At 34.0% G+C, this 18,026-nt stretch overlaps 2 protein-coding genes across 8 annotated transcripts in view; one reads left to right on the top strand and one right to left on the bottom strand.

Annotated features, from left to right (window-relative positions):
* Blos2 (biogenesis of lysosome-related organelles complex 1 subunit 2) overlaps positions 1–10,208 on the bottom strand; it is a 112,372-nt gene extending 102,164 nt beyond the window's left edge. The window contains exons 1-2 of one of the 7 annotated variants that reach the window (XM_076135408.1): positions 3,167–3,634; positions 2,196–2,289 (exon numbers count right to left, since the gene is read on the bottom strand). Coding sequence is in view for 2 of the 7 variants with exons in the window: in XM_076135399.1 (XP_075991514.1) it covers positions 10,050–10,098 (49 nt within the window). In the remaining 5 variants the exon portion in view is untranslated. Of the gene's footprint in view, positions 1–2,195; positions 2,503–3,166; positions 3,635–3,660; positions 6,545–10,049 lie in introns of those variants that run through there. The other 6 variants (XM_076135409.1, XM_076135406.1, XM_076135404.1 and 3 more) reach the window with 6 other exon arrangements.
* Positions 10,209–12,477: 2,269 nt separating this feature from the next.
* The window catches only part of l(1)G0289 (plexin domain containing lethal (1) G0289), a 59,289-nt gene continuing 53,740 nt past the window's right edge, over positions 12,478–18,026 (top strand). Inside the window, exon 1 of the mRNA XM_076134330.1 lies at positions 12,478–12,706. Coding sequence (XP_075990445.1) covers positions 12,622–12,706 — 85 coding nt within the window. The 5' untranslated portion in view covers positions 12,478–12,621. The remainder of the gene's footprint in view (positions 12,707–18,026) is intronic.

Here is an 18,026-nt window from a genome sequence, read left to right as displayed (position 1 = left end):
CTCACTCTCTCACTCACACTCACTGTGTCACACATCATCACTCACATTCACTCTCTCACCCACACTCATACAACACTCACACTCACTCTCTTACTCACCATCACTGTGTCACACATCATCACTCACATTCACTCTCTCACCCACACTCATACAACACTCACACTCACTCTCTTACTCACCATCACTCTCTTACTCGCCCTCACTCTCTCACTCACACTCACTGTGTCACACATCATCACTCACATTCACTCTCTCACCCACACTCATACAACACTCACACTCACACTCAATCTCTCACTTACACTCACTCTCCCACTTACACTCACTCTCTTACTCGCCCTCACTCTCTTACTCGCCCTCACTCTCTTACTCGCCATCACTCTCTTACTCGCCCTCACTCTCTCACTCACACTCACTGTGTCACACATCATCACTCACATTCACTCTCTCACCCACACTCATACAACACTCACACTCACTCTCTTACTCACCATCACTCTCTTACTCGCCCTCACTCTCTCACTCACACTCACTGTGTCACACATCATCACTCACATTCACTCTCTCACCCACACTCATACAACACTCACACTCACACTCAATCTCTCACTTACACTCACTCTCCCACTTACACTCACTCTCTTACTCGCCCTCACTCTCTTACTCGCCATCACTCTCTTACTCACCCTCACTGTGTCACACATCATCATTCACATTCACTCTCTCACCCACAACACTCACACTCACTACCTCACTCACACTCTCTCACTCACTCAGACTCACTCTCTCTTTCACCATCACTCTCACTCGTCCTTACTGTCTCACTCACACTCACTCTCTTTCTCACCCTTACTCTCTCACCCACACTCATACAACACTCACACTCACACTCAATCTCTCACTTACACTCACTCTCCCACTTACACTCACTCTCTTACTCGCCCTCACTCTCTTACTCGCCATCACTCTCTTACTCACCCTCACTGTGTCACACATCATCACTCACATTCACTCTCTCACCCACAACACTCACACTCACTACCTCACTCACACTCTCTCACTCACTCAGACTCACTCTCTCTTTCACCATCACTCTCACTCGTCCTTACTGTCTCACTCACACTCACACTCACTCTCTTTCTCACCCTTACTCTCTCACCCACACTCACTCTCTAACTCTCACTCTCTCACACTCCCTCTCTCACTCTCTCCCTCATACTCCCTCTCTCACTCTCTCCCTCATACTCCCTCTCTCACTCTCTCCCTCATACTCCCTCTCTCACTCACACTCTTTCTCTTTCTCACCCTCACTCTCTCACCCACACTCACTCTCTCGCTCTCCCTCTCCCTCACACTATTTTTCTTTCTCACCCGCACTCTCTCACCCACACCCAAACTCTCGCTCTCACTCTCTCACTCACACTCTTTCTCTTTCTCACCCTCACTCTCTCACCTATACTCACTCTCTCACTCTCACTCACTCTCTTTCTCACCCACACTCACTCTCTCGCTCTCACTCTCTCACTCACACTCACTCTCTTCCTCACCCTCACTCTCTCACCCACACTCACTCTCTCGCTCTCACTGTCTCACTCACACTCACTCTTTCACACTCACTCTTTCACACTCACTCTCTCACTTACCTCACTCTCTCACTCATGCTCCCTCTCTCACTCGCCCTCACTCTGTCACGCACCATCACTCTCACTCACGCGCACTCTCTCACTCACTCTAACTCTCTTACTCACACTCACTCATCACGCATACTCACTCACACTCACTCTCTCACTTTAGCTTACTCTCTCACTCTAGCTTACTCACCATAGATGTTATTTAACGAATTGGGGATTGTTATTAAATGCCAGCCCTCCCCCTAGGGAGGGAGTTTAGCGCCCCGCCTTCCGCGCAAAACCTATAGGGCTCGTCCCTGACTGGTCACCCTTCTACTGGCATTAAAGACGATGGATAAGAGAGGATCAGCCAAAACGAGATTATAAGTGTTTATATTAATATTATAAGTGTGACTACATCAAATATAAGGGGCAAAGACAAGAGAACGCCGGTCAGTCGGTACTTAAGAAAATATAATTATATAATCAATATATAGTTGAAATTAAATCACAATGAAAATTAAATAATGCCACCAGCTCGCCGCCGGGTACCTAGAAAAATATAATAAAGTAAATCAAACTTACATAGTAACTGCAGATCTCGTTCTGTATCTCGTTAAGCACTCACACAAAGTCTTTATATTTCAATACTTTTCGCACGATATCAGTCTTTCGTTATCTTTAGCCAACAGCCTGTAAGACACTGCGCAGACGGCGGTCATTTTAAACGCCATTATACGCCGGTCGGATAATATATAATCGGCGCACATGACCCATGCAACGCATTAGTTTTATTCGATAATCGCTTTTATCACGATGAAATTGTCCCGCTCGCAACTACCCGCCGTCTGCCCAGTGCCGTTCATATCACAATCCTAACCAACAAACTTTACTGAAAAAACATAAACTCAAGAACATGAACTCTTCGAAATCGTATGCTCTCCTTCTGCTTGGCCATACTTGTGCGGTGGCACATCAAATGATACCGCTTAAGTCTCGATTCCTCGAACGCTCTTATTTTCTCGAAGACCACAGGCTCCGGCGGAAATAATCTATTGTGTATCATTATAGCCATCCTCAATAAGCTTTTAGAAGAGCTTTAAAAGCCTCGATGTGAACCCCGAATTGATAATTAATGGCGTCGGTTTCTGCGCATGGCATCTGCGCAGATGCCCATGATGCCACAAAATGGCGGCGGAGCGTTGGTGTTTCTATATGGATGTATATGTTTTATCCGGTCTTCAATTTGAAGCGGCTTTCATCCGAAGACGTAGAAGGAGTCTTCCACGGCGGCTGCCTTCTCGAAGGGTCTTCAGAATTTTCAGATTTTTTTATTATGTCCAAAAAAATATATATCAAGAAATTCAACACTGCACATTAAATTAATCACCACAATTCAACACTTCATTCTTTATTCATCACCAAATTTGATCACTTCACATTAAATTAATTAATAAATAACACCTCCTTAATAAATTCACACATTACAAATAATACACAGAAACATCATATATATAATAACGATATATTTGACACACTCTGTATAATATAATCACCGATTTAAATAATTTCAACTCACAAAGGCTTTGGCTAAAGGAACGATAGCTGACGGACCGGGAGCGCACCCGCCGCCGCCGCGCTCTCTCGCAGTCTAGACCTAGGGCATTCGGCCGGGCTCACCAACCCTCGCACGTTATTGATCCACTTCAAACAATTAGGGTGCGCGGACCTGCGCGTTAGTATGCGCTAGGACTTAGTGCGTCTAGAATTTTCCAAAGCGATTTTTTATTATGAGATTAAATAAAATAAATTATTTTGTACAAGTAACAACTACCTAGATGACACCCGTTATTAGATTCATATTTATTCCTATTTCATAAATTCGACAAAAATGGTACCTAATGCCTAAGACAAAGAAAAAACCGGAAATATTCAAAATAAGAAATAAACTTCATTATTCCTTTCCCATTTAAGACTAAAAAAATATTCGCTTTTAAAAATCCGAAATTCTTAAAATCTAGAAAAAATATTATTAGTTAAATTAACAAACCCATATTTCACTTTTTTCACAACACTATATAATGACTCTATTATTTTTAGACTGACTTAAGTTCAAATTCATTTTAATGCAAAAAAAAACCACTTCACTATTTTTTTTAAACTATGATTTTTTTCTTATTCGCGGTGTCGAGTAGTCGCGGTTAGGCAAGTCAGCCAAGCACTGAAGTCTAATCTGCGCACCCAAGAAGTCTGAGACGCAACGCCTTATGGATCTAGTACATGCGCAAGAACGTTACGCACATCACAATCTTGGTGAGAAAAGGACATAAAATCGGATTCACGCACAGGCACTTAGGCCTTTCTAGAATTGAGAATCTAACACGCTTTTAGTAAATAGGCATAAGAATCAATCAATATTATAGTACTTGTGTCTTTCTTGTAGTGGATCAATAACAGCGGCATAATCTAAGGTGATTTTACTTGAACAATCTATACTAATATTATAAAATTGTACAGTTTGTTTGTTTGGTTGAACGCGCTAATCTCAGTAAATACTAATGCGAATTGAAAAAAACTTAGCGTTGCATAGCCTATTTATTGAGAAATGCTATAGGCTATATAACATCACGCTACCGAATAGTAACAGAGTACCAGTAAAAAAGTTACAAAAAATTAAAATTATGATCAATTCTTTCTTATGTGACGCAAGCAAAGTTGCGGGGGTCAGCTAGTAAATCGATATTATAATACTTGTGTCTTTCTTGTATGCGATATGAGTAGTAGATCAATAATAGCGGCGTAATCTGAGGTGTTTTTACTTGAACAATACTTTGATATTGCGTAAAACATGTAAAGTCATTAATTTTAGTCGACTATCACACGCATATCATATAAACTGCCGTCACTGTACCGCTGTGATCTAATTGATATAGGTATTAAGTTACTTAATTTCTAAGTAAACAACATAATGAAAAAAGCGCACCAGCTCCCTTGTACCTATTGTGAAAACTACCTAATATGTACATATATAAAATAACTAACTTTTACTTGGACTAAAACCCTATGTCCTAGAACGATACGAACAACTATCTAAACTTTACTATTTTATCACCTACATAATAATGTATACGAAATATTTAAACACCGAAGTCTTCATTCCATATCCCTGAAATTAGACAATTTTCCACAAAAGAGGTACATTAAAATAATATATATTACCTATAATTAATGTAGCCTGTTTCAATGTCCCACTTCTCTACAAAGGGCTCTTCCGATATACCGTGTGTAAACCTTCATCATATTGAATACCTAAACAATCGCAGTGAGCAAATCGCAATGAGAAACATAATCCCTCCCGGCGCAGTCGGGTAATAATATAATACACAGTTGCAGTGAGAGCGTAGTCTGCATAAATTACCCCTTTATCACAAAAGTCCCCTGACATAAGGGTAGGAATTACTGAGACAAAAAAATCGTTAGAACTCATAAACAGGTTATTTTTGAAATAAAGAGATAATAAATGATGATGATAACTAGATGAAAATGATGTTAATACTAATGGCCAGTTTATGGATATGGATAAGTGTCAGATAAACTATCCCATGGATAAGGAAACTGTCAGATAAATGACCGACCGCTTGATATGCTAACCGACACTTATCCAATAGTTGTGAAACCGCGCCTAAGCGATACGCCAGCATGAAAAATAGTTCAAATAATAATTAGATAAACGATATAATAATATGTAATTATATAATTAAAACTAAAATTAATTACACATTCGGCGTACTTTCAGCGATACGCACAAAAACATACAGTATTTACATTTCATAGACCAAAAGTTAAAAAACAGATATTCACCGAAAATACGCCTACAAAATACTTAAAAATGTACCCAAAAACATTTCAAATGCAAATTAATGATTTAACAAACTAACTTTAAAAGTAAAATTTTAAACTATCCAACATATCACATTCATGAAACTAAAATACCAATTTCTTATCAATAAGTATCACACTATCGAATTACCAATCCGATAGATAAGACATCATAATGTATGAACAAATTGTTCCTGATAAGCTAACCTTCCTTTATTCAAAAAGTATTGAAACTGGTATAATTAGTTTTTCAAGATGTAATGATTTTATCAAGCAGAAGACAGAAAAGATTATGCCAAGCAGTAAGTAGAAAAAATGCATGTAGATACATTAATTATGTTTATTTTTATTTATTACCAATCATAAAAAAATTTGATTCATAAAACGTTTATATCCACATGCATTCAACCACCATTTATGTAAAAAAAACAAAAGAAAATCAAAGCCAGCAGAAAATTAAAATAAGTTTCGAAAAATAATCAACCCTTAAATAATACAAGAATTGAAAACACAACAAACAGAAATATTTTTAATATAATAGGTCTAAGTAATTTAAAAAATGAAATGTTCATCTGAAATATTTAGAAATTAGTTTTGTGGTAATTCTAACCCTTATATTACTTAATAGATGGCGCTTGCTCATTAACTTGCCCATAAACATCACAACTATTGTATGCGACCACCATCTTTAATACTGACCCATAAATTCGACCCTTTACCAATTCAAAATCAAAATCACCCCCACCTCATAACTGTCACGGTAAATAAAGCTATGTACTTTCCTCCAATTATTTAGGAATCGTAAATATCTCGTTACTCAAAAACTATACCACAGTATTATACTTTTCACTCTACTGAGCAAGCTATTACAAAAAATCAAAACTCTAATCAGATTTCTAATTTATTTTGTAAGCAGCCATCTTTAATTTTATTAAAAATTTACTAATTCTAACAACTAGAAAATATTTATGCTTACTCAAGTTTTTCAGTTTGCCATTTAATTTTATTTTCCAACTGACAAACTATCCTCAATCATTTATTTAAATAAAACACTAAAAAGAAAGTCAGCATGTACATTTTCAAATTCTAAAAAACAATTTACGTGATTAAAATCCACCACTAACTAATGCAAGAGTTACAATCACACCATTCAAGTTTTAAAATTCAAATAAAAAAAGAACTACTAATTCGAAGTTAAAACTCGAAATTCGAACTCAAGATATCATATTGATCAACATTTTTTTTTCTATGTGCCAATAATAATACCGCGAAATGTATTCCATTAAACTTTTTTTTTAAGTATTTGGCTGCCATTCTAACTTTTGTAGTAGTTAGTAAATGGCGCTTGCTTTTTATATTAGTTACAAAGGGCTAGTTTAGCATCAAATTAGCTAATGTGTGCTGTATATTATTTTAAAAAAATGCAGTTATTATCAAACCCAGCTAATAATTAATTCAAACCATAAAATCATGCTAGCTATTTACTCAGAAAAACCCTTAAACCTCAATTAATAAAATGGACTCTTTTTGGAACTGGTATTTGAGTTATATTCACTGTTGTTACATTTTCAAAATGTAAAGTAGAAGAAATTTAATTATGTTTTGTACCTATAAAATTATTTAATTATTGGTCACACTAATTAGATTAAGAATAACTTCTTAAAACCTCAATGTCCAGTTTCAAGAAAAAAAAATTTAAAGCAAGCAACAAAAAACAAGAAATATGTACAAAATACAACAGTAGGTACCATCTTCAAAATGTCCAATATTAACCAGTGGAAGATTAAAATTCAGATGTTTAATTTTTTTATTATTATAAAACAAAACCTCGAAACATAATTTTCAATCTGGGCATAAACAATTAATAATTTGAGAATTACTTTTGTGGTCACTTAAACTCTTTCAATAGTTAATAGTTGGCGCTGGCACATTCTAACTAACCCACAAAAAAAATAATACACAATATATATTATGCTCATGTCTTCACTACTACCTACTACTAAGACTTGTAAACCAGTAGGTACTAGTAGTAGTGTAATTACAAAAAAAATTACAAGGAAATTTAAAACTGAGTAATTTTCAAATTGACATGAAACATAATATTTAGCAATTACGATGAGAAGAACAACAAGAAATTCTCATTTCTTATCCAAATTTTGTTATAAATATATTTTCAATAATGGAAACTACTTTTCAGCATGTAAATAACTACAAAATTAGAGAAATTTAAAAAGATAAAATATATAAGTAAACTATCACATTGCCTTACAGCAATACATAATACCATTTGTTTTCCACTATGAGTATTTTAACAAGGTACAGACCTAATCTTGGTCTCAAAACTATAAAATGGAATTAGTGTCCATTTCTGTACCCAAAACTAATAGCTGTAAAACAGCACTGAATTGTATGTGAAATGCACTCAAATGGATTATTTCAATCAAGATTAACAAAAAAGATTAGAAATATAGATTAGCTTTATTAATTCAACTATTTTCTTTAAATACATAACTAGTAATGTATGGCAAATCCATATATGAGAAATTCTTATTGGAATCATCTAGTATCACCTTAAGTATAATGATTTCTACTGAGCCAGCTGTATAAACTCTCTTTTAATACATTAAAATATAATTATTTATACATATTAGAAGAGGCTATATATGTGTTGACAAATGTCACACTAAGCATGCAATTTTCTTTCTCTCAACAGTATCTGAAAGAGTGAATTTAAATTTGCTTTATATATTAAATTCTTTCATTTCATTTATTTACTAACACAATAGTTTCCAGTTTTAAAAGTATTTCATAGTAATTACTGGACTAGGTATCTGTTTTGTCATAAACATTTTGTTCATTATAAAGAATGCCTGGTGTGAAATTGTCTGCAAATCATTTAAAAGAAACACAGTAAATAATTTTCAGAGTAAGCAGCATGTTCAAATTTTATGAATATAAGATGAAAATGACTTAATAGTTCCTTCCTTAGCCATTAAGATGTATTACTTTTACATATTATAGATGAAAATGATTTAAATGTTGTATCATTTTAACTTCTTAGGTCATTAATAGTCATAATTACTAAAGTTCTTGACAATTATTTGTTTACAATTTCATAAAATAAGAACATACAGTGCAATTATATGAATATTTTAAACACTAGAAACCTCACCTATGTTGATATAAGAAACTGACAAATTAGTTTTCATACAATTTAGGTACTTTAACACATTACAGTCCCACCGCTGGGCAAGGGTTATTAAGATTAACTTAAATAATTATTTGAATATGTGTGACACATACATTATTACTTTCTGTCAATTATTGACAAAAAGTAATTATTATTCTAAGGTTCGGTTTCTAGAGCTCACGTGTTATCATTCTAGAACAGGGATAGTCAAGCAGTTGATCATGGGTATTAGTCCTGTAAGTACAGAAGCAAATCACTGGCTTCAAGCCATAGGGGCGTATAAACAATACCCCTACTTTTCGAGAGACAAAAAAATCTTTATAACTTTAAAAAATAAGAGAAGACACAGTCAGACATTATAAAAAAAAATCATTTTTCGGCAAAGTACCTCCCTCTGGCTTGAATACCGCGATATGTATAACAAATTAAAATATAATTTTACTCCAACGGTATGAATTAAATATTATTCATAATTTATTAAGTACATTACAGATAATATATTTGCTAGCTGAAAGTCAAGCCTGAATACACGATCTTCAGACAAATTGACTTGACCATCCCAGTTCTAGAACGTCGTAAAAAACTTTATAACTAAATACTTGGTTTATATTCAACTTTAGTATAGATCTTGTAACTTTATTATAGTAAATTTTATTTAGTATTTTACCAGCTACAAAGAGACATTTTAACACCAATCAAACATAAATTATGTTACCGCATTTAGTTATAAGTTGTATAAAGTAGCCAGCGTTCTAGTTACCCTACTTCAAAAGCTTTTATTGCTTTTTAATGGGTCTAAATTCATCATCAAAATACATTTTCTAGTCTATCTAGAATCCTATAAATCAAAGTGTTGTAATCTAATAAGAAAAATTTTTTTAACTTTTTTGGTGTGTCTACTATATGATACTGATTATTTTTTTTCTACAAAAATACACTTTAACCTACATGATATTTGGTTTAGAAAATATTATTTTTTATATAAATTAAATGAATTTATAAAGTTAAATTGTTATAATATAAAAAAATATATTTCTTGTTTTGTAATGTAGTTACAAAAAAAAATATATTTATGGATTTTCTATATAAAGACTAATCGCTCAGCTAAATGACCCCCCTACCCCCCTCTTCGTGACCTATTATATCTACCTACTTAGTTATCGATCCCCGTAACGCGCAGCTGCGAACATACTCTGCTACACCCTATTTTCTATTCCTATTTTTCGCAATTTTCTTTTACAAACCTAATAAAGATATAAACACGGTATATACAGTTATTTCAGTAAATTCGTAATATTTACTACCTCTTTCGTGGAAAATTGTTCTATCCTGCAACTTAATGAAAACTTTGATTACATATCTAAACTTACCTTTATTTCGGCCATCTCGTGCCCAGCGTTCTGCGTCTTCATCAGACATGATAGAAACCAACAGGAACTTGTCTTTAGTCAAATATAGCACATAAATAAATTCAGTAATACTGAAAAACACAAATATTCCTACTGCACAATGTTATCAGATTGACAGTTTCTGTTTCGACGCACAGAGTTGCTAGATAAGCAAGAATTTGTCCCTAGTTTTAGTTAAAAACATAAATTGCTACTTCTTATGTATGAGTATTATTTAGGATTTAAGTAGATTATTTAACCCAGCCCTTCACTACAATAATTGGTTACTAGTAAATCAAAAATAAAAAATTGCACGAGAATGCTTGTACCTTACAATTATTAATTTTTACACTTAGAACTTCTTGTTTTGGCAATAGTTTGTTTATTCTTAGAGGGTCTCTTTACTGTATAAAAAAAATATAAATAATTACAAAAGTTTCTGACACTGCGTCTTGGTTTAATTTTTACCCAAATTATGGTAAATATTTATAAAGTGACAATACCAGATTTATTGATTTGTCAAAAGTTGGCTTGTTCATTGCCAGTGTAAAAAATTAAGGGAAATATAAAAAAAAGTCTGTGCATCTGTCAATGTCAAAATTTATTTAGAAGTGGCAGAGAGAATAATAAAAGGATATGTAGGATACTTAATTACGTAGATCAGATACTAATTTACTTTTACCGTGCCTCTCTGAGTATCTCCTACCTCTGCCAACCTATTTGAGCGCACTCTTATAGGTTGGCAGAGGAAGTAAACTAAAAAGTGCCATACTTTAAAAAAATAAAAGCTCTGAAATTGATTAGATATTTTAATATTGCACTGGTTAACAGTGCAATATTAAAATATCTAATCAAATAGATACTTCAGGTAGGCCATTCGACACAAATACCTCAAGACCAACGTTAGAAGAGAAACTTTACAGCGACCAAAAGTAAAACGTTTTAGGTGGTTCATTAGTCAGCGGTATGCAGTTGTAAGCCACGAAGAAATCAAAAAATCTTTGCTTTTGATAATTATTCATAAATCAACCTTGTAACAATGTTATTTTTTAGCATAACAGTCAAATCTGATTTACAGACAAATCTGAAATCACTGCAGAAATGTTTGTGTTGTAATTAAGAGTTGAAATAAGGTATTTAATATCGTGTATACCCGATGTCTGATCGCAAACTTCAAAAATAATGTAGTAGGTAGGTACTCAATGGTTGATATTGCTTCATTATTTTGTACTCATAAAAATATTCCTTACCGCCGGAGACATGCTATACACGTAAAAGCTTTTGCCTAGCAGAGAATATACTTGTGCCACAATTTTTTTTCTTTATTTAGGTACATCACACATTCCTATCAATCAATACGACAGCGTGATACTTTTAATAGATTATTTGCTATTTATCTAGGAACATTAAAGAAAAAATATAGTAATGCCTACGGAGCCTTTAAAATATTAATTGCATTGTGAAACCATCAACAGGAGCGTACGTAGCCTATTTTTCTAAAACAGCGATTATCCGACCTACATATCATTTTAGAAGATGATTTGACATGTAAATTAAAAGTAAACCGACTGAAGCAACGGGTAAACTAAAAACGGAGGAAAATCTCAGATAGGGTTAAACACTTTTTTTCTCTCATTCTTCACAAACATCTTGAGTTTTCCTAAATCGCACCTTCGGTAAGACGAGGGCCGAAGTGCTAATTTTAATTTTTTTCAGGAGAGACATTTAAAGGCTTTTTTTGATTTATATTAAATGTTTTTCTACCCATACTAATGTGAAACAGTAATTTGATTTTAGCAGAAATATACCTTATACATTAGAGAATATAAATATGGAATTTAAAAGAGAGAGTTATTTATTTATACTATATTTCATGAAAATATTAATACCTATACAAAGTACAAAGGCACTACTGCCCTCTGGCGAAAATGAACTGAATTTAGTGAATGTCTTTGTTCCTACAGTTAGAAATTAGTTCTATAGGCAGTATTTTCGGAAATTTTAGCACTTCGGCCCTTGTCTTACCAAAGGTGCGAAATGCAGAACAGTAACTAAGCAACTAGTTTCAAAATTAAAAAAATGCAATATCATTGCAACTACCCTAATTGAAAGGCAGACGCAAAACTGCTCTTATAATTTTATTTTAACTTTTTCCCATTCGCCATACTATATTCCATTTTGTTACTCTATATTTTAGATCAGTATTTATCTAGGTACCTCATCTAACATAAATAAAACATTTATAGCGTTAAAGAATTATGGATACGAGTAAAATACACACCACAAAAATGCGGCATGTTAAAATACAGATATGGCTGTAAGTTTGATTCCTTTGCGTGGCTAGTTTGACAGAACAATAAAAAACAACCAAGCCCACACATTGACAAAAACAATACGTACGCTCTATGCTCACGCACACGCCGACGTGGATACTGGAAAAGTCTGCCGTCTCAGTCGGCCGTCAGTTCAGTTCACCAGTGCCTCAATGACGTTACTGACATTTGTAATATTTTAAGCTAAAATAAACGTCCATTTTATATAATATTGTGTTAAAATGTATCGTTTAAGAGTGCATGTGAACTTTAAACATATATTTGGTGTATTCCTCTTGGTGCTCTCCGTCGGCCAGTTGAGCAAAGGTATGTCGCAACTTACTGCCTACGTAATGAAAACAATGCATCGGTCTAAGTTGGAATCTTTAAATGCACTTCCATCTAAAAGTTTGCATACCCACTTGTGACGTGTTTATGGATGTGTATGTGGCGTAGATAGTTTCTAGAAACTTTTTACGAGGTAAAGAAACTTATGTAGGCCAGTATTTATTTTAGTCGTCGGAAGAAAAAGAAAAAGGGAACCTTGAAATCCTTTCGGCTCTTTTTCGTTAGCGAGTGTTAAACGTCACCGTCAGCGATTAATTTAGCACACCTAGTTAGTGTTTCTAAACTTCCAGTTAGGTTTTAAACAATAATGTTATGTTACAATTAATCACAGTGTTAATTCGATAGGTTTGTCGTGAAACTTTGGTAATTAACGACAGGTGGTGTGCAACAGGTTTCCTAAATAAAGTTTCTAACTGAGTGAACAAAGTTGTTAACAGAGGTGTAATGTCCTGCAATGACCTTTATAATAATTTTTGTGATTGGAATAGGTACATTTATGTAGAGACAACTTGTTTACTCATCACAATACCATACCAGTTAGTCAAGTCACTTGTATGGCGTCATTATTTTAATCATCTATAAAAATAATGACTCTTTACAAGTGACTTCTTACCCTTCATAAAGATTCTACATTTTTATTTTGTTTAATAAGTTTGGTTGAAATACTCATAAAAGTACCCACACATGAAAAATAAAGTTTGAGATTGTTCTGTTGTTAGGTATAACTCTCTAATTCAACACTAAGCATAACATAACATAGTAATCCAGGTAAACTTTTGAAATATTTACTAAAAAAATAAAGGATTAAAACATAAAAATATATAAGAGCAATAAAGCAGTCAGCTAAGCTCCATAACATTATTAGATAGCAGCATGTTATTTCTGAGTTAGCTATTTAATTACACATTAAAAAGAAGACTGAATAGCTAAACACTATAGGAGAAGTTACAATCACAACTCTATAAAAAAAAACTATGCAACTAATGATTGTCTGTGACTCTTTTGTTCTTGAAATAAACTAAGATGATCTCTCATACCTATTCACTAATTATTTTATTAACTAGCTAGGTACCTAGTAGATAAAAAGCTTGAATAGTTAGAATAGCTTGAATGTTGTACTGTCTTTGTCTCTAAATAGGAACTTTGTCCAAAATTGAACATTTGATACAAAAATGCCTGGTACAATAACATTTTCAAATATCCTCATTTAGTATATTTCAATACAATATACAACTTCCTACAACATAATAACAATAGTATTTCTCACTATACAACTTAATCAACTTAGTATTTCAACAACACTAAACCTAGGCACTAAATAAGCACTTAATAACAATGCCTTCCTAGACCTAAAAAGGTAACTAACAATAAAACCATAAGTATAACAATTGCAAGCCAATCACCTGATAATACTGGCAAACTTATCTGAATGCTTGTAAGGTGACACCCACTATTGTTGATCAACATGTAAGCAATACACAGTAGCTGCATGATAACATGAACATTTAATTTATCTGACTATAAATATTATTCTTTGTGTGGTTAACCACTGAATTTAAATATATGGCTCTTCAAACTTCTGTTTCTGATTCCAAAACGGACAAAGGCTGGACAGTAGCTAGACAATTGATAGACTTAGTTATACAAATGTATAGATAGTAGGTAGATACAATGACATTGAGTTTTAAAACTAAACAGATACTCATGTTCATTATACAATTAATACTTGCACTATGTAGGATTCAAATCCATGATACACTGTTGTACGGCCACAGTGTCCATATGAACCATTACCTCAAGTCTACGTTCTGAGGTTTTTAAATGTAAGATAAGACCCTTGAGGGGATTGAGGGAAAGGGGTAAAGGGGCTTGTAAATAGCACCCGTGTTGTATCCTTTACTACCATGCCCAGGTGAGGTTCAAAGCATTTTCTACACTTTCCTTGAACAAAAATCGTAAATTCTAATATGTCAAGAGCAATCATAATTGGATAACTTTACTAAAAAAATTATCAGTGACAGGCTACTAAATAATTACACTACACACACAACTTATTATTGTTACTATGTTCATTCATTTCGAGTTTTAAGTCCCAATTGCGTCTATTAATATCAGTTTCAGTTGATTAAAAAGGATGTGATTTGGCACTATAGAGGAAGTTACTGGCTGCTAAATTCCAAGGTTTGCAAAACTGATAATAGTGTACATCCAGTCTGTCATCATTAAGGAAGTAGATATGATTAAAATTGTATCATCTATTATAAATACTATGTAAATAAAGCATAATAATAATATTTACAGATATATTCCTCATAAAATAAAGGGTAAATACTAAAAACATATTAAACACACATTACATACATAAAATCAAGCCTAGTTCTTCAATATATTTCAATAACATGAAATTAAAATCCTAATCTTTAATCTCTTAACCCCCATGAGAACAAGGCATAACTTCGTCATTTGTCTCATTAAAAACTTAAAACTAACTAGTTTTTGCTGTTTTTTTACACTTAACTATCCACAAGTGATGAAAAATTCGACTAGTTTATGTTCAGTGTTGTCTATCATTTTTTTTACGATTTATTGCAAGTTCGCCTGTCACGCAACATGTCGTGAAAGTAGTAGTAGGGCATTATTTTAGGCAAGAGTCAGGCAAGGGAAGGCTAATCTGGATACATTCATTTACACTGCCAAAATTTTCCATAGATTCTGTAGCAACAATTTTTTATAAGACCTTTTTGAACTGGTTGTAACAACAAACAAAGGCAAACTAAATGCGTGGTTGCTTTACTTCCCGTTTCGCTGTTTTTGTAGGTCGTCACAATATGAATTCGTCAAAATGTTCGACTCAAATTCTGCTATAATTTTCTATGCTTCGCGACGTACGTGTACATATTCAGTTGTTATTCTACCGATGAACTAATGCCAGTGGTCGACAAACAACCTGTTTTCTTGATAAAACCAGTATTTAATTGATAGGTATTTGCGAAATCGCAAAAAATAGGTTAAAGGGCATTGTCATTTAAGGACATTTGACTAACGTCGAGGCAAAAAGATAAATAATAAAGGATTGAGACCGGTGATATCCTGTATATTATGTATCGTAAACGCTATGTTATTGACAGTGGTGTTTTTGTGGCGTTTTTTGCTGAGGTCGTTACTCCACGGGACAAGCTTTGTCAGTTGCCTGACAAGTCGTGACGTAGCCGGTCGACGATCAAGGCTTCTCTCGCCTTCCTTGTGTTTTTCTCTCGAGGAAGGAAGTTTTTACAAATAATCACTTGTATGGTGAATGTATGCGCTGACATCAGCTCGACTTACTATAATGTATTATGGGTAACAAATTATCTTTGTTATGATAACAATAGGAAATTGAACGTTAAGTATATCATAGTAGGATCCACTTTTAGACGGAAGAACGTAGGTACGTCGCACGGTGGATCGAAAATCGGCTGTAGAAGACATAGAATCTCGATGTCGTGAATGTTATTTTTTTTGATGGAAATGTCTTCTGCTGATCATTACTGTTCTATAAAATGTCATATGAAGTAATTGTGTGCGCGAATGGATGAGTTATAATTTTTTTAAGAAAATTTTGTATGGAGCTGACATGAAAAATGAGAATATCTCTGGAATCGCAAGGTTGGCCGTTATATCCTTGCACACTGATATAGTACTATTTATTTATGAATTTTTGACATACTTTATATCGCGGCATCACTTGCGATTTTTTTTCTAAAAATCGTCAAAATTTTCAAAAAAAAAATTTTGTTTATGATACATTTTAATGCTTAAGTATGACAATAACAAGTGTAATTTACAATATTTTTTATGCTTAGACCAAAACGTTCTAAGAAATCACAAAATCGTATTACTCCTCCTCTAATGGTGCTCTCTGAACCTCGTATAATCTTTGTTTCGTGCCTCTGAAGCTTCTTCCGAAAGACTTCCAATTGTTACAATAGCATTTACTGCAATTATGTCCCCTCCGTGAATCAACAATTTGTGGATGGTTGATGACATGTGGTACCCACCATACAGTTCCACGTATTTTGCAGCGGTTGTTCTAGCGTATTCTTTAATTTCGGTACGTCTACAAACTCTCCAGATGTGATAGCTCTCAGACTCATAGCAAACCTGCGTATTAGGTCTTCATCTAATCCAAATACCGAACTTGTAACGACAAGATAAAAAAAATATATTAATATCGAACTTGGGATTTGACGGTGCATCTTATCAAAGTGGATATAAGCAAAACATAGAGAGTGGTTAAGATGATTCCAGCATATTTATGACCTTTTTGGTTCCATTAAAGTTGATAGCTGACGGTGATACCGTATGGGTATATCCAAAACCCTACTCACCTATCTATTACCCTCCAGTCCAGTTTCGTTTTTCGAAAGCATCCAAAGGAGTTGTCACGATGGAAAAAACTGCTATGGATAACAATATTGAAGCTCCCGTTACAGATAACAAAATTGCAGCTCTCATTCCCTCAAAATGTCAGGGACATAAAATTAGTCACCAAGTAATGATGTCGATGATTGATGGCAAAATTTGTACAGATATGTACAAAGAAACGAAGTCAATGCGGCTTGCTACATGTGTTTGGCTAAAACCACATAAATGAATAAGTTAGATGCCATTGCGTCAAAAACCATTTCTTCTGGTGTGTATGAGTTCGGATTATCATCATTTCATGCATATGTGATGGAATAATTTTTACACATACCGTATAGTCTCGACTTCAAAAAGTGGTCTGCTAGAGGAGAAGGCCACCAAGAGTTATTGCACCCACGGAAAAAACTCATCCAAGATCGATTCAAAGATGATCATTGCATCAGATGAAGATATAATACGCAGGTTTGCTATGAGTCTGAGAGCTATCACATCTGGAGAGTTTGTAGACGTACCGTAATTAAAGAATACGCTAGAACAACCGCTGCAAAATACGTGGAACTGTATGGTGGGTACCACATGTCATCAACCATCCACAAATTGTTGATTCACGGAGGGGACATAATTGCAGTAAATGCTATTGTAACAATTGGAAGTCTTTCGGAAGAAGCTTCAGAGGCCCGAAACAAAGATTATACGAGGTTCAGAGAGCACCATTAGAGGAGGAGTAATACGATTTTGTGATTTCTTAGAACGTTTTGGTCTAAGCATAAAAAATATTGTAAATTACACTTGTTATTGTCATACTTAAGCATTAAAATGTATCATAAACAAAATTTTTTTTTTGAAAATTTTGACGATTTTTAGAAAAAAAATCGCAAGTGATGCCGCGGTATAA

Source organism: Anticarsia gemmatalis, chromosome Z, assembly GCF_050436995.1.
Source record: "Anticarsia gemmatalis isolate Benzon Research Colony breed Stoneville strain chromosome Z, ilAntGemm2 primary, whole genome shotgun sequence".
Classification (NCBI taxonomy): domain Eukaryota; kingdom Metazoa; phylum Arthropoda; class Insecta; order Lepidoptera; family Erebidae; genus Anticarsia; species Anticarsia gemmatalis.
This window is presented reverse-complemented; position numbering and strand designations above follow the sequence as displayed.